General features: G+C 40.3%; 1 protein-coding gene across 5 annotated transcripts in view; it reads right to left on the bottom strand.

Moving 5' to 3' along the window:
* Window positions 1-26812, bottom strand: part of CLEC16A (C-type lectin domain containing 16A) — a 156412-nt gene that overhangs the window by 75646 nt on the left and 53954 nt on the right. For 4 of the 5 annotated variants that reach the window (XM_063430278.1, XM_063430273.1, XM_063430274.1 and 1 more), the window contains 8 exons: window positions 23509-23746; window positions 22958-23084; window positions 19948-20048; window positions 14673-14795; window positions 13025-13134; window positions 12114-12158; window positions 9723-9773; window positions 7619-7747 (listed from right to left, as the gene is read on the bottom strand). In XM_063430278.1, coding sequence (XP_063286348.1) covers window positions 7619-7747; window positions 9723-9773; window positions 12114-12158; window positions 13025-13134; window positions 14673-14795; window positions 19948-20048; window positions 22958-23084; window positions 23509-23746 — 924 coding nt within the window. The remainder of the gene's footprint in view (window positions 1-7618; window positions 7748-9722; window positions 9774-12113; window positions 12159-13024; window positions 13135-14672; window positions 14796-19947; window positions 20049-22957; window positions 23085-23508; window positions 23747-26812) is intronic. The other variant, XM_063430275.1, reaches the window with a different exon arrangement.

Raw genomic sequence — 26812 nt, 5'->3', positions numbered from 1 at the left:
TCTAATGGGAGAGGAGCTGGTTACCACCTCTCCCCAGCGGCAGCTTAATGTACCAGGGGGAGACTGTAAGCCCCACACCTGTGCAGATGGGACAGTGGTCTCTGCACTTCCAGCACAGGGGGTAGGGACGGTCGGTCCTGCCCCCCCACAACAGGGCTGTTTAGCCACAGGGGAGACAGTCTGTCTCCAGCAGCAGAGCTGTGTAACTCAAGGGGAGACAGTCGGTCTCCAGCAGCAGAGCGGTGTAACTCAAGGGGAGACAGTCGGTCTCCAGCAGCAGAGCTGTGTAACTCAAGGGGAGACAGTCGGTCTCCAGCAGCAGAGCGGTGTAACTCAAGGGGAGACAGTCGGTCTCCAGCAGCAGAGCTGCGCAGCTAAAGGGGAGACAGTCGGTCTCCAGCAACCAGGCTCCAACCAGACTACTCCTGTAGTAGTGCTGGCACCAGGGCAGAGTACCGCTGGTCTCTGCCCACTCAGCAACCCACCAAAACAGCCTACGAGTCCCCCACACAGCCGGGGTGAGGCACCTGGACCTGGACAAGTTTTTCCATTACTCAGGTGTAGTAACCATTCATTGTGGGTGGACTGTACTGCTGTTTCTGTTTTGTGGGTGGGCTGCTGGACTAACAAGGGCACTGACCGGCAAGAGGTCAGGTACCCTGTTAGTATGTTTGGAAAAGGGGAGAAATGTGGCGAAACCAACCTCGCCACTGGGCCCTGGAGAAGCCTGTTTGCTAGCCTCCTACCTGCTGACTATGGCCCCTGGATTATTTGGGGCATATCGTATTTTATTGTGCGACTGCTGGCCCTTTAAGTACAGTGAATGGTATTTTATTGTGCTGCTGCTGGCCCTTTAAGAACTGTCTGGGGACATATTGAGACTTTGGGTAACAATACCCTTTAAGACTATGGCCCCTGAAAACGTATGGACTTTTATTGGTGTGTATGGCCCTTTAAGAACCGTCTGGGGACATATTGTGACTTTGCTGAACAATGTCCCTTTAAGACTATGTCCCCAGACCGGTAAAATAACTTGCCCCTGGCTTTCCCCCACTTGGTTCAGTAAATAGGGCTTACTGAACCAAGTACCACACAGGCAGACCACCCAGAAGTTAAAGTGTGCAGGCAATTTACCTCCCAGGCTGTGAGGTTACTGCAGGTTAATTGCACGTGGCGGCGGCCATCTTAAACTACCGAACAGCGGTGTTTTGCCGTCGAGTGTCTGGAACTAAAATCGGACACTTGACTAGGCAAACACCGCTGAGACCTCCATACTTCCAGAAATTCGTATGGAAACTACCGAATGACCCACCGTTCGGTAGAAAGAACCCCTCAAACAAGGGAATTCATTCAAACCCTCTCCAGGCTCTATAACACAGGCAATTCGCCTGTTTTCATTCCCTTGTTTGTGACCGACCGCAGGGCCAAAATGCATGGAACTGTTTTCGGATACTTTACCCATGCGGTCGGTCAAATCTTTGGAACCCCATATCTCCCGAACCATTCATCCGAATGACTTGTATTTTGGATATGTTGTCCCCCTGATTAAGGGCTATCCAGCGATGCTGGATTTAAAGGTGTACCCCCTGTTTTTGGGGTACATCCAGAACTTGTCTGAAAAGGTGTACCGGATAATTGGGTTTAATGTTATCTGAGGGGAGGGGATGTGTGGGCTGAACCATGTATGTGATTGGATATTTTATGCCTCCCCCTGGGTGTGGACTGTATGTGTATTATTGTAATAAAAGCCGGGCTGGATGAGCCAGTCCAGAGTTCCTGTTTTAACCTCAAAGTGATGTGTCGTCTCATTATTGGGGGAAGGATTTATTGTATGCTGTTCCAGTTGACTGCTAGGAGTACAAGCCTATTCGTATGGTTCCTATTCAATGGTCTACAGCATTCATACGCTTGGGAGAATTTAAAGGTTTCTCGGATTCGGTGATTATGGTGTCTGCCAGAGTGCTTGGAGTCCTCAGGAAGCACTAGGAGCATCCATTAACGGAGGTACCAAGTCGGGGTGCCAGGTGATCCGTTACAGGGCCGGCAAAGCATGCAGTGGGCCTGACACTAAAAGAAGGCCTGAAGGCTGTGCGGATGGTGCTCCCTCTCCTCGGAGGCTCCGCAAACCTCGGAAGCGACACGCTACCCGACCTCACTGGGTCACAAAGCAAAACAGCGCTCGTGGCGTGAAGCATGTCTCGAGGACTCTCCACGTGCAGATAGCTCAACTGGGGAAGCCCTGGGTGAAGAGCCGAGATGACCCTCGGGCGCACTGGCTGGAAGTACTAAGACCTCAGCCTACTCAGTGGGACCCCGCTGAACCAGCGAAGGGTGTGGGCTGACTGCATGGACTCTCTTTAGGACACTAGGCCGCGGTATGGATGGATACAATCACCCCACCGCATGAAGACCCTAATGGCCTCCCTCTGTTGAAAATCATACTTTATTAAATAGTTTTACACAGCACCTACTAACGATGATTAAGTAGCTTCATAGAATACAGCAAGCATTATATTCATATAGCCAGCAGCAATTGTATAAGTGTAGCCATTGTACCTTTCTCTTTGTCTCATAATTTTCTACAGCAACCACTAGGGAAGCATTCAAATAGCCTGACAACAGCTAATCTCACACGGACATATCTGGTAACTTAAGAATCTACCTGTTTATTCTCCTTTTTCAATACTCATTTCTCACCAGCTTGTTTTAAACTTCATTATCATATAATACAATACCCGTCAACGCATGCGGGTACATGGTCCACCCTGTCAATTCAAATGGGCTGTATAACTGCGCAGAACCACTGCATTATAAAGCTGTATAATATGACATGCCAAACCTGTTGTAAGATTAAGCCTGTGTAACCTTTAACATGCTCTTGAATCGTATAAGCCTGCTTTACCCTCCCCAAGTTGACTATTCAGTTTACCTAAACCCTCGCTTAACCTATAATATAAAAATGTGCAAGTACTAACTCAAACCCTAATGTTATAACTGTTTCTCGAAAAGCATGAGGATTGCCGTTGGGGTACCGCATGCTCGTTTGTCATATCTCAATGTACTGCAAAGATAAAAAATTAATAATAAAAAAAAAAAACACACGCCTTTTCTAACTTTGACCCGCAAAATCTGTTGCGCATCTGCAACCAATGCTCTAGCTGTGCTGAGTGCCTCGAGGGGTCGATAATTTACAAAAAAATTTAACCCCTTCCCTCTCTCTCCCTCCATATGTACTTACCCGATCGCCGCCGTTCCCCTGCCTGCGATCGGTGTTCTTCTTCTATGGGGGGGGACTGTCTGACAGCAAATTAGGAACCCCAAGGGCGATGTGATCACTCTGAAAGAGCGGTCACATGGCTGCAATAGGTGTCCATAGTGCTGCCAGCAGAGGGACTGCCTTAACTGATATCTTATATCATACTTTTTCATCATATTTTATAATTTTTTATAGTAAATTATATGATATGAAAATAATGGTATCTTTAGAAAGACCATTTAATGGCGAGAAAAACGGTGTATAATATGTGTACAGTAAATGAGTAAGAGGAAAATTACAGCTAAACACAAACACAGCAGAAATGTAAAAACAGCCTTGGTCCTTAACAGTAAGAAAATTGCAAAGTGGTCTGGTCACTAAGGGGTTAACACTTTCCATGCACTAATTCTACCACAAGTCTTTGTCAAACTTTTGGGTAGTCATTTTTTGTGTTATTTTTCTCTCACATTGTACTTTAGGCATGGATCCTGTTATGTGTTACTGACAAAGAACACCCCAATAAATGTTCAGCAACATCTCCTGAATACAACAGTACCCTCAATGAACAGGTTTTATGGGATTTTGCAAACTTACAGGGGTCAAATGTAGAGCTTTCCTTTTCCATGTTTGCACATTGAAATTTGCCAGAATGGTACGCTGGGCCTATGTTGCCTTTTAAACCGTATTGCAGCCCAGGAATGAAAATTAACCCCATCATGGCATACCATTTGTAAAAGTAGACAACCCACGGTATTAAAAATGGGGTATGTCCAGTCTTTTGTAGTAGCCACTTAGCCACAAACGCTTGCCAAAGTTAGCATTCATATTTGTTTACAAAAAAAACTGCACTTTTACTGGTGATTTCATCGTCGTGATAAGTTTTACTGTTTTAAACACTCATATTTGTGCTGAGCGAAGTCTCCTGAGTATAACAATACCCCCTATGTACAGGTTTTATAGTGTTTTGGAAAGTTACAGGGTCAATATAGGGCTTGCCAATTGTGGACTGTCTGGCAGGTCCCTCAAATTATAATTTATAAAATCAAATAATTATATAGTTAATAGTTTGAGATATATATATATATATATATACACACACACACACACACACACATACACACACACTTTTATGCCCTATGTATAATATATTATAAAATAATTAAAGCAAAATACATATATAATGCATATATGATTTCATTATAAGTGTATTTTGAGATATATGTGTATATATCTCAAAGTACACTTATAATGCAATCATATATATGCATTATATATATATATATAAATATAATACATATATATATAAAAAATACATACATATATATATATATATATATAATTTTAAATATTAAATTTGATTATTTTTTATTTTATTTATTTATTTAACTTTTAGCTGTCTGGGGGATGATGGCAGCTCCATAGACTCCTATTGCGGCCATGTGATCATGGTGATCACATGGCCCTAGTGGGCCACAGCTGCTTCAGGGGGACAGCTGGGCTCTCTGGCAATTCCCCTCAGCCGCCCGCCCCACCCCCACCAGGATCGCCGGTCCAGGTAAGTAAATGGCGCCTATTTGCTCGTTGACTACCGTTTTTTTGTCGGACATACCTGGTACGTCCAAGGTCGGGAAGGGGTTAATACCACCTGTTTATTATTGTTCGGTCTCCTTAGTGCTGCCAAAACAGTTGTGATGCATTAAAGCAAGGACTCCTCAAGACCTCTGATCATGTCCTGTGGTATCTGGCACAAGACATTAGTAACAGATCTTTAAAATCCTGCAAGTTGTAAAGTCGAGCCTAAATGGATTGGATTTAGTGTTCCAGCACATCCTATAGATGCTCAACTGGATTCAGATCTGGTGAATTTGGCAAACAGTTTTGCAATGTGGCAGGGTAGATAATTCTGCAAAAAGAGGCCACTGCAATGTGGGAACACCCTTGCCATGACAGGGTGTACGTAGTCTGCAAAAACTTGAGGTAGGTGCTATATGCCAAAGTAACATCCATGAGAATGCCAGGACCCAAGTTTTACCACAGAACATTGCCCATAACACTGCCTCTGTTGGCCTGCCTTCTTCCGACGTGCATTTCGACACTAACTGGCTCTTTCAGGCTCGTCCCCTGGAAGAACCAGTTAGTGGCGAAACGCGTGTCGAGACGGTTTAGGGCTATGGTGCACTAGAGATATGGGAAGACCTTCAGCTTAATACGTAATGATACATAAGCTTTTACTTGAGATCTTGTTATCTCATATTTTGTTTGAGATAATAAAATCTCAAGTAAAATCACGTTTTAATATTTCTTTCTTTTATTTTTTTGGATTCTATCTGGAAGGGGTTGGGTATCGTTTATATACTTTTTCTGCCGATTTTTTTTCTCCTCTATATTTAGAATTAGTCCATCTGATCTAGAGTTGGTGGAAGGTAGAGGTTTTTGTAAGGGGTGCCCTCGAAGACACAACAGTGTAGCTATATACAGAGCGAACATGGAGATTAACCCCTGCATGGTGGAATAAGTGTTTACCTTTAGGGTTTTTCTTCCTTTTTCTACATACCCTATCCCTTTACCCCCCCTTCCCCCCTTCCAATTCATTACCCCCAGGAGTGTGTATCTTTGATTTGTATACACACTCCTTAGGAGGTTATTGATGTAATGCTACATATTGATCAAACGCTGTGAACCAGATATTGAAACACAGTGATTTGACACTTTTATTTTACCTAGTAACACAAGTGGCTAGACTTGTATCTAATTGATAGCTATAGCTTATATGAGGAAATATTTTTAGTTTTTTTATATTTATTCATAATAAAATGGACCTCTTTACAATCAGTACTTTTTAATGAACTAATTCAAAGTTATGTTTTATTATTTGGTGGGTTGCTTTGTTTCTTATAGGGATTTTCTATGTTCTTTTCTATGGTCCATCATTTTTTCTTTTTGTCTAAATTGTTATAAATAAGTGTTACCCCCCATCTTACAACTAAGAGCGACCTTACACGCTCGCCCTTAAATATCAGCATTACATTGTGTGTTAACCCTGATATACTTCCCATATCGAGGTACTGCTTAAGGTGTTCAAAGTGATACTATTTTAATTGAGTGTTAGAAATGTGTGATTCACACCCTTTGACTTACAGAAACCTTTGTCTATTTGCATTTGTTTCAATACATGACTTTTTGGGAGAAAATTTTCCGAAAGACCGAGGGAGGTAAATATTGGGTGGCACTTTTTGTTTATGAATACTGACACTGTTTTGGTCATAAACTGGGTGTGCCCTTGTGTGAGTGTGGAAGTCCAAAATGTAGTCCAAGATGGAAAGTACACTCTTATCGGTACTACAAACATTATTGAGACAAATCCTTGGCCCTTTTTCTAAAAGGGGCTGAGGGCAATCAACATATCAAATTTACGGGTCAGAGACAGAAATAAGAAATGCCCAAGCTATTCTAGAATCCCAGATAAGTTCCCAGAATGAAATTCCCCTTATCATCTTTTTTTCCATTAATCGGCATGGACAGAACTCTGAATCACAAAACAAAATGGGCTGTTCATTCCTTCTTTCGTTTGATTCATGATTCTGTCAAGTGGCAAATTGGAGTTATGGAATTTGGACGAGTAGCAAATCGCCCCCCAAAAAAACACATTGTGATCTGGAGTAAGGCAAAGTTCAGAGTCCCAACAGCAAAAAGGTTTACATTTAAATGAAATATGTCCAAAAGCAGCATCTATCTCACCCTATTTGCATATCTTTAAGAGCTATAATTGAATTACCAAATTAAGTGTCAAGGAAAAGTAAAACATTAATGAAAGGGGGGAGGGGGGGGAGGGGATGGAGTAAATAGTCGGTTACTTTATATCCAATTTGTTACAAAGGGTGAAAAAAACCTAAACACCACCCACATAACAACTTTATCTCAATGAAGTTGTTATGGAGGGTGAAGTGCCAAGGCACTTCTTGATTATAAACTCATTTGAGCAGGTCCCATATCACCCTATTGTTGGTGTCAAATAATAATAATCTGTTTTTGGTTTAATCCTGAAATTTGTTCCCCGGCATTCTACAGGTCTGCCTCCTCTGTTCCTTTCTCTGACCACAATCCACTTGAGCACCAGCTGACACTCTAAGCCAATCACCGGCTGACTGCTAATGCACACCTACCTGAAGTATACGGTGGCCAGACGAAGGAACAGAGAAGAAAGAACTGTTGTGGGCCAAGGGACCAAACTGTTCAAAAAACTATTTAATACCTGAAGGTAAGATGTGGCCAAGGCACTCCTGCTCCTATGACAACTTACGGAGATTTGTTTAGGCTTAGCATATAGCATTTTTGTTACCCAACCAGAAAACAGTAACTTACTCTACGCGTTCTTTCTACATCTCCACAAGGCAAGCGTTTCACAAAATCAATTCCAGTAAGAGGAGTTCCAGTAGGAGGCAGCAAGATGGATTCATCCATCATCAAGTATTCTACATTCAGAGGTTTGTTCTGAAATACAATAAACAGCATATAGTGTCCATGAGTGAACTGAAAGATTTTTTTTAATTAGTAATTATATTGGAAGGTATTGTACCTTGTACAGGTACACCAATTATGTGTTATAGTCCATTAAGTTAAGTTTAGTCCGTCCAGTCCTGGTCAATTCATTTTCAATTAGTTTGACAAAGAACAGAGCCAACCTTTGTTCCCAAAACATTTCAAGTATAATGTGCAAACAAACGTGAATATAGAGAACCATTGCAAAACAAATCCATCACATGTCTTCCTATGTTGCTTTATGAGGCTGTGTTTATATTACAGGAGTAGATTTGCTAATGTGATTTTTATAGACATATTGAAAACAATTTTAGCCTATACAGGTGAATCATACCAAATTATTTCAATCAAGTATATATTTTACAAATGGTTTGTGGTGAATATGGGTTGATCCATACACAGTGATGAAATTTGCTGCAATGGAAAAACATAACATTTCAATTTAATGTGTTTTAGCGGTTTTTAGAAGGTTGTTCTGGGGTTTTTATAAAAAAATATATACCGTATATATATATGATAACGATATGATAAATTTTAAACAACTATTATCCCATACAGGTTCTGATTTCTAAGGATTTGTTCCAATGTAAAGAAGCATGATTGGAACGCTCAGCCAAACTCACACTCAAAACCATTCAGCCAGCATCATAAACAATCGCAGTAAGCAAACTACACACACAATAACACTCAGCCAGCCATTGCACATCTTCACATTCAGCCAGCATCACAATCAGCCAACTACACACATTTCACATGTAACCAACCAATCAATCCAAATCACACACAGTCACCATACATATCCCATTTGGTTGTGGCTGTCTTGCTACGTGAGGGGGTCGATCGACAGAGAAGATTGGGACCAGACCAGACATCACACAGACTCATCAAGAGCGACCGCATTTATTCATTACGAGCGGACGCAATTACTTTCACTTTCTATGTGAGCGGCCGCAACATATTCTATCGGCAGAGCACGCTCAGCTCCGGCTGCTACAAACAAAGGAGACCCCCCACGTAGCAAGACAGCCACAGGGGAAAAAGGATTTCATCTCCACTACCCTGTACAGCTCCACAACGGGACTCCCTGGCAGTCAGCCAGCAGCACTTACTATTGGATAGTTTGTAGCAGTAACAGCTTCATTACTCAGCGCTGCAGCAGACCTTACTCTCTTCATGTGTAATCAGAAGGATGTCAGCACAAACGCATCCCCAACAGTAAGCGGTCAGCAAACTATACAAGGTTGGCTTCCCCCCCCTTATTTCTTTCAGTACTGTTTTTTTTTTCTGCCATTCCACTCTCATTTTTATTTTTTCCATATTTTTTATTCTATATTTCTATTTTACCTTATATTTCATTAATTGACACAGTCTCTTTTTTTTTGCAATATTACTTAGTAGTGTGCACACTCAGTATAGCAATAATTATTATTGTGCAAGGTTTTTTTGTCATTGTATTTTAAATATATTTTTAGACTTCATATAAGATTCAATAAATGTTTATATGTTTATCATCAACATATGCGCTACCTTAACCATTTTCAGTGTTACTTTGTCTTGTACTAGAAAGGTTAGGGATACTTTCTTCTAAAGGATCAGCATTAAAAGGCACCTCTTTCACATTGTTCACAGACACACCCTATATTAAGTGTATACATATATTTTTTTTCCCACGCAATTATATTTCTTTGGATCATTCATTACAACATTCGGAGTATACTTGCTTTGGGCAGAAGTTCACACTCTCTTGGTTCTTATCACATCATCTCCAGTCTGGTGTGTTTCTTTTAATAATGGTATATCATGCTATAAGAACTCTATTTAGAAGAGTTTAACTACGAATGCTTTTCTAGCACACAAAAACTATTATTCTTAATTTGGTACATTAGGATCATCCAGGAACAATGCAAATTATGGTTTTTACACTTACCATCATACTTCTGTATTCATCCTCAAACATGTCCAAAAAGATTTCTTCTCCCTAATTGAAACAACAAGGCAATAATTTAGGAGAAACTTAGAGAAACTCTCTAAAATAAAATAACCACTAACATGCTCTGTAATGGTCATTGTGCCAATCCCCCCCTCACCCTGCACATACACACACAATGTAAGTGGTGTTCTCCTGAATGGAGATAGTAATGCGGAAAGTAGTGTTAAATAGGTCTAAGTATAGACTCCACTGGTATAGAAGGATTTATTCTATTGCAGTGTGTTGTTTTTAAATAAAAATTCTTTATTTTTCGTGCATAGATAATACGGTTAACATTTAGTCTAGCAATGCCACAACAGCTGTTGCCAGAGTTTTCAGAGACAGAGAATTACAAATCGCATGGCATGAGTAACTGTGCAAATTTTTAAAGTAAAAGACGAGAAACAGTAGTATGTTGTATGTCATTGCGTGAGCTTGAGCGGTTATATGGCTCAACAACTGACTGTGCTATAAAAGCTGTATAATGATTAACTGGAGCTTCCTAATTCTAGCATAGGATGTAGTCGGAGAGGTCACAATGCTATGTGATAGAATTGCAGATGGTGCATGAGGTGCAGGAACCACTGAGTGGATAGGGTTAATCAATACAGATACTCATGTAGTGCAGTAGAAGAAACGGTGAGGGTAGATCCTAGCCAATAACTAGCTATGCTGAGCTATGATTTGCTTTTAAGTTCAGGCCTATATGGATATAGCTAATCACCAGTCGAACTGTAGGCAGACAATAAAAAGATAAAAACCAACATATAAAACAAGCAGCTCAAAGGAGTAAGCATTGCTGTGGGAAGGCTTATGTGTTGTCTTAGGTCCCTTCAGCCAAAACCCAAATTCCCACGCTGTGTAAAATGATTCCAAGCCCACCAATCAGAGTGTTATGAGTCAAATTACACAGCGTGGGAAAATTCCAAAGAACTTTCCCACGCTGTGTAAAATGACACAGAGAACTCTGATTGGCTTAAACCAACCAACCAGAGTTTTCTTAGCCTCATTGCAGGGCGGGGCAAGACTTTATAAGCCTTCCCCCGCCCTGCAGAGCTCAGTCTGTGCGGAGCCCTCCATGGGTGAAGATGGATACATTTTTTTTGCGTCGGGTTTTTTGTCTTTGAGCTAGGGTTTTTTTATTTTAAGTTCGACGGGTATTATGGTTTTTTTTGGGGGCCTTTTCTGGGGCTGAAAAATGAAGATTTTAGAAGAAAGAATACATCAAATGGTAAGTGTTATTTTTCTTTACAGGTTAGTTATTTTATTCCCCCTTCACTATTTTTAGGTAGGGGGTAGATTTTATTTGGGTAGGGGGGTAGGTGACTAGGGGCTTGGGGACCCCTTGTCACCTTTGAAGGGGGGGGGGGGTGGAGGGGAAATTTGCCATTTAGGGCCCCCACCTGCCGCCCAGGGGTGGGGGCCGGGGTGGGTTGGAGGTAGGACAGTAGGTCCCCACCCCATTGTGATTTCTGGCCCCCACCCAATGCGCAGGGGTGGGGGCCGGGGGGAGGACAGTAGGTGCGCCCCCCCATTCTTATTTATGGTCCCCACCCACAGCGCAGTAGGTCCCCCTCCACATTCTTATTTAGGGCCCCCATCCGCCGCTCAGGGGTGGGGCAATAGTTTTTTTTTCAGTGTGCAGCCACAGGCTGCTCACTGCTTAGTAGACACGCCCCTACTCGCAGTATAGCGAGTAGGGGCTGAATTTACTAATACTAAGTAATCTTTACTTAATATTAGTAAATGTGGCTAAAAGACCTAGTTAGGTCTTTCAGGAATGCCGTGGGAATTAGGGAGTTATCTACTAAGCGGCTGCAAGATGCAGCCGCAGCACGAATAGGATCGGAGTATCATTCATTTGAATGAAATTGCGATCCGAACAAACTCCCGAATTGCGTCCTAACACGAATGAACAAACTGTTCTCATTGTGTTAGAATGCAATTCGGCAGTTTTGCTGGCGTTCTGTCTAAGTGACAGGACGTTCGGCAATACTGACAGGAAGCATCGCGGGGACAGGGAGGAAAGCTAAGAATTATGGGAAAATTGCTGTGACCACCGAAAACAAAGCACACTTTGCTCCTCTGCTGGTCACCGCTGGTCATGGCAATGGAAGCCTCCATAAGAGAAATAGTCCATACTTTGTCTTAATTGTTAAAGAAAACTAGAGCAGACAGGAAGAAATGAAGAACAGATCCTGAGAGAGGGAGAGAAGAGGAATCGATTGGGGAAAGGTAAGTTCGGCATGACCTTGCCGCTTTAAATAATAAAAAAAACAAAATCTACTCAGCATCTGCCAAGAAGCATAATGTATATTAGCAAAAAATGTAAATAAATATAAATCACACCTTGTAGAAGTGGCGCAGCAGGTGAACACTTTCTTCTCTTGCACCCTAAAAATAAAAATACATATTAAAATAAATGAATAATTATAGATTTACCAAAACACTATTCTACAACAATCCTGGATGCTTCCCAGCAACAGTCCTAAAACTCTTCTAATTTTTACCGACTACAAAATATTGTCTTTCAATTTTGTCAACTATTCATAAATTATATTTGTCTGACTTTACGCTTACCGGTACGTTATGTAACCCCACTTGCAATATTACCAGTCTACATTCTCAACCTGTCTTTATCCAATTGGTCCACCAAGTGTTTATATTTAATTGGGAATCTTTTGAACATACAGGAGACCCTTTTGAAATAGGATTTACTTTTTGCAGATTATCCTAATGTTTTAAACCATTTTATTTACACCCAGCTTAATCCTTTTATTGTATAAAATACTTACCCATTCCCCTAGTCATCCCTACAAGTATTTCTGAAGTTATGTGTATTTTCCCCATAAGCATATTGAGGGGACCTTTGGGAATGCCGCAGGCTCAGGGACACCAGAAATGGACATTTGGAAATTGTAAAAACATTACACGTTCTGGCAACTGTCAATTTCTGCTGCAACATAAGGATTGTATAGTCAAAAGTTGGCATTAAAAACAAAGAGCCATGGATCTATACTACTATATGGTAGTGTGTAATGCTGTGGGGGTAAGTTTATTAGCACATATTTTGCCCCTATTAAGCACAGCCTGGGATAATTGTTGCTTATCATGTGAATTTTTCTAGGTCACAGTCTAATATTCCAGCAGGATAATACAATATAATGTTAGATGGCATGCTTAGTGGTATGCACAGCAAACAATTATTTTGATATATATAATCAATCAAAACATAGAAATAATATAGACACATAGATTACCTCCAAACAAGCAAGATGGATATCTTTAATGATACAACCACTGTCAAATAACACCAGCTGCTTGAGCAGGAGACAGGCAAGTTCTAAGGTTGCCAATCGAACTTTACCATCTGTAAGAACACACAATAGTTAAATAATAATAAAGATACCTCTGCACATTATAAAAATCACAGGGCTATAACAACACCAAATACATTTGACACTGCTTTAAAGGAATATGCAATGTTCAATAACAATTAGAGCATGCTGTCATGCTTATGGTGCCTAGAGTGCCCAGGAGCTCCCGCAATGTAAGTTGTCAAGCCATTTTACAACGGTGTGACGTCCGACCTGAGGTCTACAGCCTTCTGATAGCGGAACCTCCTTGCATTGAATTAAGCCTAATGATGCAGGGCTTAGTTTATTGCATGATATATAGTCACGCTCTCAGCCAGGAGAGCTAATAGAAATTCCTAAGCAGGAGATTCCAGATATTTGAAGGCTGTAGTGGAGGAGAGAACCAGCACCCAGCTTTCTAGAACGGTTTGACTACAATGTGGGTGGAAACCAGGGCACTTCTCCAACATGACCAGCACAGTGTGTTGAAGTTCACCAAAATAAATAAACCAATAAATAAAAAATAAAAAATTTACAATTGCATTTCATAAAAAAAAAATACTTTGAAAAAACAACTTGATTTAAAATGTTTTGAGTACCTTTAAGAGAAAAACATTATATAAAATTTGAGTTCATTCATTTTCTGGCACTGGAACATAGATATGCAATAAGTTAAACATTATATTTAATATTGGCTGCAGTGGGCATGTGTGAATGTAGCAAGACTTACTCAACTAATTGTATCTGTGTTGTCATGGTTCACAGTATCTAAAACCTATGAAATACTGGAGATGGAGAACATCCCAGAAAGCCTTCACTACCTCCCTCCTGCTTTTCCCACTGGAAAACCCCAGTTAGCTGTTTTATAGGCCAAGAAGGAAACTGGCAGGAACAAGAAGGATATTGAATCTTGACAGGGCACTTTGAGGGTCAGAGACACAGTTGTGGCAAAAAGATGGAATCGAGCATCACAGAGGGCAAGGCAAGGGCAGGCTGAGGCACGGTACAACAGTGTGACACAGGGGTCTTAAGAAGTAATTATTAAGTTAACTCACCAACAGAGGAGCTCAGAAATGCAATTGTTAAATAACTAGGTAACAGAGGAGAGGCTTATGACAAGGGAAGAGTGAAGGTAGAAAGGGAAAGCAGAGCTAGCTACGGCTGCATTGAGGAGTTGTTAAATCTCCACATCAGAGGGCTGAAATGTGGCCAGCTGTCATGGTGTAGGCCCTGGAAATGCATGCACCACAATTAATAAGTTTTAAGAAAAGTCTTTAAAGTTTTGCACTATGACCTCTTTCTGGTTTCTCCTTTGCATGTGAGAACTTTTCTTCATCAAGTGGTAAATATAATATTTTGTTGGTGAACGTGGTGCCCTGATTTTTCTTTAGCCCATATATTGTTCCTTAACTAAAATAAATGCTTATAAAAAGGGGGGGGGGGGAGTGTTTATCGATATTAAGTTTTTTCAGTATGAGTTTGTAGCTATAGATTGAAATCAGGCTCCTTTTAATGTTTTGTGAAAAGTATGTTGACCAAATGCACCTCATACCCATTTGTGCTGCCTGGCTCATTATCCTGATGAGTCTTTCCACAAGCACATGGTTATAGCTGTGGTTTTCTTTTGCAGGATGTAACGACAAATGGATTTTCTCCAACTTGGCTGAATCTATTCCTATTAAAATAAAAGTAAAGGTGAAACCAACAATGGTGCATATATATCATAAATCGAAAGAACATCAATAGCGAGCTTAATTTACACCAGTTGTGACATAGTTATGGTAGGTACACTATTGTTAAAATGGATGTGATTTCACCAGTAGACTATAAAATAAGCATCACAAAAGATGGTGATTCTGTTAAAAGGCGTGTCCTGGGTCTTTGTCCACAAAACATTGCATTGTTACAATAGGATACAATATTACAAAAATACAATATACAAACTATATATATTTATTACCTGTAATGTATTACATTTATATATGTGTGTGTGTATATAAATATACATATATACACACACACACACACACACATATATATATATATATATATATATATAAATAAAATGTAATACATAACAGGTAATAAATATATTCAACCATGACAGATGCATTCTGTGCTGAGGTATATTGACATAGATTTCTTAAAAGATTTTAGATTGAATGAAGATTTGACGGTGTCCCTGAGGTTATTCCATAATTGTGGTGCTCTGTAGGAAAATGATGATCGATACACTTTATTTTTGTATTGCGGTATGCTAAATATCGTGCTAATACTGGATCGGAGGTTATAGGAGGTGGGAACAGCCGGAGCGAGCATTCTTCTCAGGTAGGGTGGAAGCTTCCCAGAAATGCTCGTATGCACAAGGCTGGAAAGATGAGAGTGCGTCGGGATTCCAGCAACAGCCAGTTTAGCTCTTTTAACATGTCACAGTGGTGGGTAAAGTAATTACATTCTAGTACAAAGCGGCAGAACGAATGATATAACATATTTAGTTTATTAAGGTGGGTTTGCGGTGCAGGTGCATACACTACATCCCCATAATCAATGACCGGCATTGGCATTTGTTACACTATCTGTTTCCTTACTGTAGGGCATGGGCAGGATTTGTTTCTGTACAGGGCACCTAGTTTTGGGTAAAGTATGGAAGAGATATTTTCAATGTGAAGGCCAATGGATAGATTGGGGTCTAACAAAATACCTAGATATTTTAAAGAGCAGACTGCTGTCAGTGTGCTATTTGAATTTGTTCTGATACACAATTGTTAATTTTGAAGTTTACGTAATTTAGGTACAGTACCAAAGATAATTGTAATGGTTTTGTCAGTATTTAGGAAGAGTTTGTTATCTGCTATCCACTTTTCTACCTCTTTGAATTGGTTTTGGAGCACAGCCTCAAGCTGAGGTAGCTTGGGTTTACTAGCGTAGATTACAGTGTCATCTGCATAAATGTGTACAGTTGAGGATTTGCAGACGTTGGGCAGATCATTTATAAATAATGTCAATAGCAGGGGTTCGAGTTTGGAGCCTTGGGGAACACCACACATGACTGGAAGGGGGACGGAAGTGCTACCAGAAATGGCCACATATTGCAATCGGTCTGAAACATACGATCGAAACCAGGTTAGTGGACGATCACCAATGCAAAAGAATGCCATGGTCTACTGTGTGAAAGGCCTTGGCAAAAACAAGGAAAATAGCTCAAGTTAAGTCTCCTTGTTCCATGCCAGTTTGGATGCCATTGCAAACTTTTAAGAGGGCAGTTGAAGTTGAGTGACTTGGAAGAAAGCCTGATTACAGACTGAATCTGATGAAGAACCACGTGTCAGGGTAAAGAAGTTAACACACCAGACAAAGTTCGGACCTATGCTGCCCTAATAGTATAAATGACAGTGGCATTGAGAAAAAATAAAAGAGCGGCTTATAATTGTAACTATTAAAACATCACCAGTTAATTAAATCTGCACAGAAATTATCAAGATTTCTTTAAGTCCAGAAAACTGTATGAAGTAGAATAAAGATAAACCTGATCTAATTTAAAGACATATTAGCACCTAAGAACAATTATAGTGGTCAGAAGCGAGGTTCTACCAAACCACCACTACAAGGAAGGACCCATACCAAAAGTCTCTATCACATCATAAGCAGAATAAAGAAGGGAAAAAAGACTGGTAGTAAAAAACATTCCCGGTATCTCAAAAATAAAAAACTGATCTGACACTCACATATTTGTCAATCGGATTACTCCCAAGACAAGTGATTGGAGAGGGAGAAATAAACTTAAGGTCATAAAGCAACGACACACGTTTTGCTGGAATATCCAGTTCGTCAGGAGCTTATATAAGTCTGGCATCAATAGCCAGGCCTGCATCATTCTTGTGCACCAATGACAGAATGATGTAGGGATGGTTGCTTCTAAAAATTCACACTTGAAAATCTTATTATAAAAGGATGCCAGAGAGCAGCATTCTGCATCAAAAAAGACCCAAGAACGATGCAGGTTAGGACTTGGACTGTTCTGGGCAACAAAACTGACGTGACTATGGCATGAGATAAAACTTCAGATTCTGCTGTGCGTCACCACTAACACAAATACGGTGTGAGGGGGAACTGAGAGCTACATATATTCCTAGCACTATGGTATCCCTTTAAATAAATCTGTTAACCGTTTTACTGGTACACCACTAAGGTCTTTTAATAACTTTCGGTGTATCCCATCAGGCACCATCGACTTATTTGTCTTTACACTGGACAGCTAAAATAAACCCTATTCCTCTGTAAACTCACATGTAACAAATGACTGTCTTTTTTCCTAACTGAGGTCCCTTTCCTTCATTTTCATATGTGAATACTGAACAAAAATATTAATTGTGGCAGTCAGCAAAATCTTTATCCACTTATACATACCTTCCTAGTTGTTAGTCTAACCAATCCTTATATCACTTTCCTTTCCTCATTTATGTATTTAAAAAATGTTTTCTCTCCTTTTTTAATTGACTGGGCTATTTTCTCTTAATACTTGCTTTGCTTTTTTCTGCCTTATCACATAGATCTGCCTATCTTCTTCGTTGTTTTTTTTTTTTTTACAATTGCTAAATGCTAACTTTTAGTTCACTATTTTGGCCACTTCTTAATTTTGATAATGATGCCAAAACCTGTGTGACTTGCGTTGTTTGATCAAAGCGGAATGGCTCAGCATCAGTTTATGCCACAGGCTTTGGGACTTAAAAAAGAGCCTAGGGAGATGCATTCCAAAACACTACCAACACCAGAATGACACTCTGCTTCACAATAGACTTCTTAGTTAGGCCACGCATTTATATTGATGCAGATGTGACGTTGTGCTTCAAAAGAGAAGGATGACCACACAGCATCAATATGTACAGCAAATCGATGCCTAGCAGATACAGGTAACATGACATTAGGCTGCAAATCTGCTGTTAATGGAAATAGTTTCTAGTGGTGAGAATTTCAACTCTTGTAGAGTGCCGACAGTTAGTTCAACAGCTTCCCAGAGATCCTGGAATTTTTGGATTCCCGTCTCCACTGCAGACCACTGAAGTCCTGTAGAATAAAGAGGTACGCAGGACAGTACACACAAGGTCAAGGAATGGAGGATGTACAGCCTTTTAATGTTTTATTATGTTCTATGGAAAAGGAAAGACTTTGGGATTTATTTTTATGTATACATTTATTTTAAACAATTTACCAAGTATACTAATTTCACTATATACAGCAATTAAGTATGGAGATCCTTGTTGACAACATCAACAACCTGTAAGTGCACAGTACCAATAGTGCTGTGCTCTGGTAAATCTTGTCCATGAGACAAACATACATGTTTCTAAGCTTGTGCTACTGAGCAAAGTTCTTTGACACAGTTACTGGACTACATCTGTTTTCTCTACAATTAACTAAACTCTTATAATCATGTAGGTCTTCAGTTCCCTGACAGCACTGGAAACATGGTAAATTAAGCACAGAGTGGCCAAACATGGAAATTTGGTCATAAGATTTCAATAAGAAATAATAAACCTCCCTCTGATCACTTGTCATGTCTTATCAGCCAGCATATGATCACTAAATCTGGACTATTCTGATAGAGAGCCCCACGTATAGCCCTGATGTCACAGAGTACATAAAGGGATACAATGGGCATCAAAATAACTGCCCCTGCTCAATTTTCCTCTGCTCTGCCATTTAGGAGTTACATGACTTTTGTTTATGCAGGCATATTCACACTTCTCCTGGCTGTAACTCACACAGTATTAATAATAAAATGGTTTCATTTTCAATCATAGGTAAACTTACTTTAGAGTTTTTATCTCCTGATCTTTAAACACACACAGGAGGCTCCTACAGGGTCTAGAAAGCTATTAACAGAGGATGAGATATGAGGGCTGCACAGACAAATTGATTTTACTCCTAAATGTCAGATAAATAAGCAGTGAGACTGCAGGGGCACAATCTATACACGGAAACTGCATTATTAAGTTATTTTGGTTCTTATAGCATCCCTTTAAATACTCACTATTTTTATGATGACATGGAATTATAAGGCACTATATAGATGTATATGAATTAAGATGGGTTTTTCCCACTATGTCAAAAGCAACAATGACTCTCCTATCCTTATATCATAGACCTATAGGCTTTTATTACTCATTCATGACAAAAATAAAAACTATTACACTATTACTTTATTTCTGTCCCTTTTTTAGCAATCAAAAGAAAAAGGGATTTTTCTAATACTATATTTATTTAAAGAGTTACTCCAAGCACCATGACCACTTCACTGTTTTGCTGTGAAAAGCTGCACATATGAGGAATAACACCTTCAAAAGAGAGTCACATGGGTGTGACAGCCTGGAATAAATATCAATTCTGTGCATATTCCCTTTAAGGACACATTCAATTCTGCTGGCCTTTCCCTTCATAATGTGTCCTTAAGAGGTTAAGTGGGTGAGAGCGGTGAGCTGAAACTCTCAGCCAATGAATGGAGACTGGACTTGTACGTCACACGGCAGGAGAGGAGCCTCGGAACCTGGCAGGGCCCCTGGTAATAAAGCAAGCTGATACTAAACATTTAGCACCATTAGCAAGGAACAGGGACAGGGTACTCTTGGAATCATAACCACTACAGCAGATTATTGTGGTTATGATGCATGTAGTAACACTTAAAAAAAGTGTAAAATAGTAGTTGGGTCAGCACCTTTAAATGGCGTTAAAATAAAGTTGGAGGTACAAATATATCATCAAGGTTCATACATTTTAAGGATCCCATTAATATAATGTAGCAGCTAATTCATAACAGAAGAGTTACTTACCTGTGTTATGAGACATTGCATAAAGGAGACACAAGACAAAAAGAGTGTAATAATCCTCTTCTGTGCATTCAAGTGTACTGTAAACCATGTCCAAAAATGGCCTGCAGAAAATAAACATAACACAATTAGTAACCGGTACCATAAGCCAGCACAATTGCCATCTATCTTGTTCTCAACATTTCAAGCAGCAACAGTGTAAATGTTGCAATAGACATACTCAGAACATGCCGATCAACCAAGAAGATAGGCGTTCTCTCCCTGTCCAGATGCAAGACTTTACCACTTTTAATTAACTTTATGAAGTAATCCTTACTTTTAAGTTGTTCGTTTAAAATCCGTTCATTTACAGCAAATTCTGTAAACATCACAGGACTACCAAAGAACTGTAGCAAGCAGTCCAAACAAGCTGTTCATTAATCAAAGGCCAGGCATAAACGTGTTTGATGCATGGCACACATTATCTCAAGATTTATTGCATGCCCAGGCTGAAAATTTTTCATTCTAAGCAGATGGAACAAGTGAATGGTGATTAAGAAAATGTAAAATCTGATCAAACTAACTGTAACTGGTCCTTATGCAGAACAACAACAACAACAAAAAAAGAAACAAAACATAAGGGGTTCTAGAAGCACATTTTTCTTAAAAGTAGTCAATGCACATTGCTGAAACACATAATATAAAGGCACTCTAAATTGTACAAATTTGTTAAAACAACAAATGCAAAAATGCCTCTGTAGGAATATAAAAGATATGAACTATACTCTTTATTTTTTTTTGTAAATATCTTTTTATTAAACCTTTCGTTTTTGTTGGACTTGCAACATGTAAGAGAGAAACGTGGACTCGCAGGTCCCTCTGGTCATTCACAGAAGCTTATACATTGTAAGGCATGTCATGACGTACGTGTCTGGGCGACTCGCAGGTCGCTTTCATGAGTAAATAGTATGTGTATTGTGGACTCGCAGGTCCGGTGTTACATGGTGTTTAGTACTCTTTTTTTTTTTTTTTTTTTAAATATCTTCTTATTGAACCTTTCGTTTTTGTTGGTTTTGCAACATGTAAAAGAGAAACGTGGACTCCCAGGTCCCTCTGGTCATTCACAAAAGCTTATACATCGGAAGGCATATGATGACGTACGTGTCTGGGCGACTCGCAGGTCGAACTATACTCTTTAAGCAAAAATGCAAACATGTACAAGTGAAGCACACATGCACATAAAGTAGAGAAAAATATATGCGATAACCTAAAATGTAAAAAGCAGGGGAAATCATCACAATACAAAACGAAGCATGAGTTAAAAATTTAAACTGCTTCCATTCACTATTTAACTATCAACATAGAAAGGAAACATACCATCCCATATTTAAACTGGTAGGTGACTTGATTTGCATTTGAAAAACCCAAAACCTTCTTCAAATAACAAATTGTGTTCTGCCATTTCTGTGACAAGAGCACAGCCATCATGTAACTGTGTTTGGGCTTTCCATTATAAAGTCAACTTTCAAAAGGCAATAATTACTCAAACTGACAAGAAGTACAAAACTGGAAATTTAAGAGATTTCATTAAGTAGTTCTAAAAATATCTTACAAATATATTATGGATGAAAATTCCATAGTCTTAACATTGGAGATTTAGCCAGGTCTATAGGCAAAAAGGTATGCATAGATCTCTTTGAAATTTGCCTAAGTGGGTATACAGTCGCAATCAAATGTATTCAACCCCCATTGAAAATCAATATATTGTCAGAATTTATAGCATAGCTTACAAGTTCGTAGTTGAAGGAAAAGTGGTTAGACTACCTGGACTGGGCAGAAAAAGGAAGCTATCAATGGCCGCAACCAGATTTCTGAGAAGGCATGTTGTGAAAACCTCTTGAGTGACTGCAAACTGGAAGAGACCTGCAGTAATACCTTGGAATGTGCTTACTAAACGCAAAAGGTTTCCATGCCAGAACTCCAAGACGTACACCATTACTGACTCAAAAGCACAAGAAAAATCGTCTCCAATATGCTCAAACTCATTTAAACAAGTCAAAACACACATAGAGAAGCACTGGATTGGAGATACGCATGTGTGACTAAATGCTGGGCTTCTCCAACCAAAGGCTGCTATTAGCAGCACTTGATTCCAGGACTGAGTTTCAGTCAGTTCTGGAGGAGGTAGCGCCTCTCGTGGTTGTCATAAAGACTGCTGCTAGAGGTGTATTTAACCCTGCAATGTTTTAAATTTCAGGTATAAAATCATAGGACCACCGTACCAAGATGACTTCATTGAGATTAAGTGGTCGGGATGACTTTAATGGTCCTATAATGGGACATTGAGGAGGATAACAAGACAACATGTTTAATGTGGTGTACAGAGTTATTGAAGCTTAAAGGTTTACTCAGTGATTTGAAGTGGTCATGGTGCCTGGAGTGTGTATGTGCAAAGCTTTGCTATGAAAACACTTCTCATACGGAGTTTAAGCCCTCTGTTCCCAGAGGTGTAACTCCACCTTTTGGCTGCATTATTGGGATGTCATCCGCCAGCCCAGACCTAGAGTTGCATTGCACAGAAGGTCAGTTATTCACTGAGAGCGGGGAAATTTCCCGACACAAATCAGAACAAACACAGCACAAACAAATAGTGTATTTGTTTTCAAATGTAATGACTTAGGGTAAAAAGTGTGAGATGTTTGATAAAAAATATAACAGAAACATATATATGTACATATATAGTTAATCTGAAGCTTGAAGAAAAAAAAAAAGATATTTTATAATAAAAATATATAAATCATTTCTACTTTATTTATTCTCAATTATGCTATTGCCATTAAGTTTTATGTATATATTTTAACTTCAAGAAATGTCCACTTGGCAGTTGTCTAGTGGGAAAATATTTCAAGTGATGACAAACTTAGATAATTAAATAAAACACACATTGGGAGTCCTCTACATCTGCTATGAAAATAAATGATTACTCAACTATGGGTACTAGCCTATACCGCTAGAATAAAAATCTGTGCTGTACCTGTACTGACTTGCTTGAGTTTCAGCAGCAGCTGCACTTTTTTCTTCATCTGTTGTGTTTTCTTCAGTTACACAAGGTGTGGACTTTTCTTTTACTTTTGAACTCTCCATGATGACCATCTCAATTTCTAAGTAAAAAATAAACAAGAAAAACAATTTTAGAAACAAAAATTATTACGCTGAAGATTGAAAACACTAAAATATACACTTTACGAGATTGCAGACATACCATGCTTTGGCTGCCTAGAGAGCACAGATTTTTGTCAAACTACTTGAAAATGTTTTGATATACACACAGTGAATAGTACCTAAAAACTCTTGACACCTTAACCACTACAATGATCAGTAAAGGTATGATGCTCAATGAGACTCTTTAATGAGCATCAAATGCTAAAAAGTTCACAATTTTTGTCTGTATGTACTAAAAAAAGATTATATGTAAGGAAACTACACAATTAAAGGAAGTTAGTGGGTGAAAAGCCACAGTTCGAGGATTCCCTGTAGGAATAACAATATGGAGACAAGTGACTTTAAATTCCATCATTTTCTCACCCTCCGAATCAACAGTTGTCTTGGCACCTTTTGAACTAATCTCTGTAGTTTTTGCTTTATCTGGATCTTCTGTTCCTTCCGTACCATCTTCTGCTGGTTTGTCCTCCTCCCCTTCTTCTCCCACATTCTTGTAGTTGGGTCTCTTTTGGATTTTTTTTCTCCCTCTTTGCCTGTTAATCTCAAGGGATTTTTCCAAACTTTCTTGTGGCTTTATAAAACAACGGATACTCGGATCCCCCTGTAAAAATTAAAGCAAATATGCCAATTGTTATACAAAACAATAACATGTTTAAATATGCCAAGAAGAGACTGTGTATTTAAATCTAATTGTGAACCACTAGATTTAAAGTTATTTATGTTTGTACTACTAGGAAAAATTAATACACTATATCCTTGAGTCCGGTGTCAAGCTACAGGTAATCATATGACGTTTACTAGGGATCGAGCGATATCGAGACCGATACTGATAACTCTTGAACTTTCAGACCGATAGCCGATAACTTGCTGATATTCTGTACATTTACCATTTTGAAAACATAACTATTTCTAAAGGTAAATGCACAAAATATACATGCCACATGTAATGGATGCAGTGTGTTTAGACAGGGGAGATGTGTGTGTTTGGTGGATGCAGTGTGTATTTGTGCAGTGTGTGTATATAATGAATGCAGGGTGTGTGTGTAGTGTGTATAGTGAATGCAGAGTGTGTGTTTGTGTGTGTGTATATATATATATATATATATATATATATATATATATATATATATATAGTGAATGCAGAGTGTGTATTTGTGTAGTGTGTCTAAAGTGAATGCAGTGTGTGTGTGTAGTGAATGCAGAGTGTGTGTAGTGTGTATATAATGAATGCAGAGTGTGTGTGTGTATATAATGCAGAGTGTGTGCATATAATGAATGCAGTGTGTGTGTGTGTGTGTGTGTGTGTGTGTGTGTGTAATGCAGAGTGTGTGTTTGTTTCTGAAGGGATGTAATTTGTGTAAATGGGGGGAGTTGGGCATTTTTTATTTTAATTAAATTTTTAATATTTATATGTTTTATTTTTTTTTATTCCCCCCTCCCTGCTTGTTACCGGGAGGGGGTCTATGGCATTCCCTTGTGGTCCAGTGGCATGTACCGAGCAGTGGAGGGGCCCGCAGCAAGTGCTTACTTACCTTCCCACCAGCTCCCTTCAGCTCCTCTGTGTAAATCTCGCAGCCTGTGTGCCGAGCGGAGCGTTGCCATGGTAACCTGTGGCAACACTCTGACGGCCGCGGGACTCGCAAAATTTACACAGGGAGCTGAAGGAGCTGCTGGGAAGGTAAGTACGTACTTGCTGCAGGCCCCCCAGGCTTGTCATGAGCCTGGCGGTCCTGGTATGTATTATCAGCAATATCGGTATCTATATCGGCCGATACTGATATTGCCGAAAATACTGAATATCAGCCGATAATATCGGTAAAACTGATAATCGATCGATCCCTAATATTTGCATGCAACTTACATCATTCATTGCAAGATAGTTGCTTTTCAAACACCAAAAGCTTATTAAAAAAAAAAAATATGGGAGCCGGACGTGTTTCAGAGCAGCTCCGCAAACGGGCCCGAGAACGAAGGCATACAAGCCGACACTGCCCTCAGAAAACGCCCAAGCAAGCTCCTGCCCGATCCCCAAAGACATGGGGAAGAAAAATAAGAAGCTGCGACCGGACCCGGGCTCGGGTTCCCAGGATATCGGCGCCTATATGCGCGCAGCCACGCGACCTGCACCAGCCAAGATGGCGCCCGCAGCAGCATACGGAACACTGTCCTCGGAGGAAGACAGCAGCTCAGCCGATATTTCACCTCATCCGAGGCGGAGATCGGGACCACCAACGGCCACAGCACAGGGGGACTCAGCACCAGCAACAAGGGCAGATATTAAAGCCCTAGTGACAGAGATCCAGGCCATGTTTACAGCAGACCTAGCCCCAATACAGGACGCAGTGTCCTCTCTCACTACACGCGTACACAAAATGGAAGACGGCATGGCAGGATATGAACTGGCACAGTCAGCCACAGAAGCAGCCATGGGAGCGCTGCAGAAACAGTGTGCTGAACAGCAAGCCCAATTAGCCAACATGGAAGATAAAGCCAGGGCACGCAACCTGAGGATCAGGGGAGTGCCTGAAACAGTCTTGGGAGCAGAACTCCCTCATTACTGCAGGAGGCTCTTTGCCACTCTCCTCGTGCCCAAACAGGCCAAACAGATGGCAGTGGATACCTGCTTCAGAATCAACAAGGCGACCAATGCAGCCCAAGAGGTACCCAGGGATGTCCTACTAAAACTAGTGCGGGACTCCGACCGTGGAGTTATAATGGGGGCGGTCAGAGACACCCCGCTGGTGTCCTTTGAAGGAGCACAACTAGCATTTTTTCGGGACTTCTCCAGACATACCTTATCCTGGCGGAAATCCCTCAAGCCTATAACCCAGCTTCTCCAAGACAACTCCATTGTATACAAGTGGGGCCCCCGCCGTCTGCATGCCGAAAAAGCGGGGAAGACATAAACCATATCACACCCTGGTGAAGCGCCATCTTTCCTAAAAGCTTTAGGGCTGCCAGCGGCACAGACAAGGGCAGCGGAACACCCAACCTGGAACGTGGCAAACGTTACCCCATTTGTACCCAGAGAGGGAGCACCTGCGGCGGCAGAACCACCACCCTGAACTTTGGGACTATACTCACATGTCTGCCACCAAAACCGTTAATTGTTACCTTTCTTCACTGTTTGATTATATACCATACCTCTGTAGTAATACTGCTGGCTCCGTAAGCTTAAGACACAGCGCTAACGTAGAGTAACCATGTTCCCCCCCCCCCCCCCCCACAGCACAGGGTCCACAAGCGACACCAACGCACAACACAGCAGACCTCTGAATACACTGCACACGATTCCAGCCACCTAAACCAGCACAGACATTCAAACATATAGTACAGCCGTGGGAAGCTACAGGCCCGCTTAAAGCTTAAAATAAACGCCTTATTAAAGATTGCATACCAGGGCGCACCGCGACATAGCCACAGGGCGTAAAAAGCCTTTTACCAGCACCCCCCCACACTACAAGCTGTAGGTCCACTTACCGATGAGCCTGGGTGCACTAGTATCCAACTAATAAAAAATTGAGTAGGTCCGGCTATGTGATGTGTATATATAACTGCAATGTCTAAGTCTTATACCTGCTACTTACAAAATATGTTGTATTACATACCATTACTCGCAAAAATAAAGAATTAAAAAAAAAAAATATGAAAGTACAATAAAAAAAAA

Source organism: Pelobates fuscus, chromosome 8 (genome assembly GCF_036172605.1).
Source record: "Pelobates fuscus isolate aPelFus1 chromosome 8, aPelFus1.pri, whole genome shotgun sequence".
In the NCBI taxonomy this organism is placed as follows: domain Eukaryota; kingdom Metazoa; phylum Chordata; class Amphibia; order Anura; family Pelobatidae; genus Pelobates; species Pelobates fuscus.
This window is presented reverse-complemented; position numbering and strand designations above follow the sequence as displayed.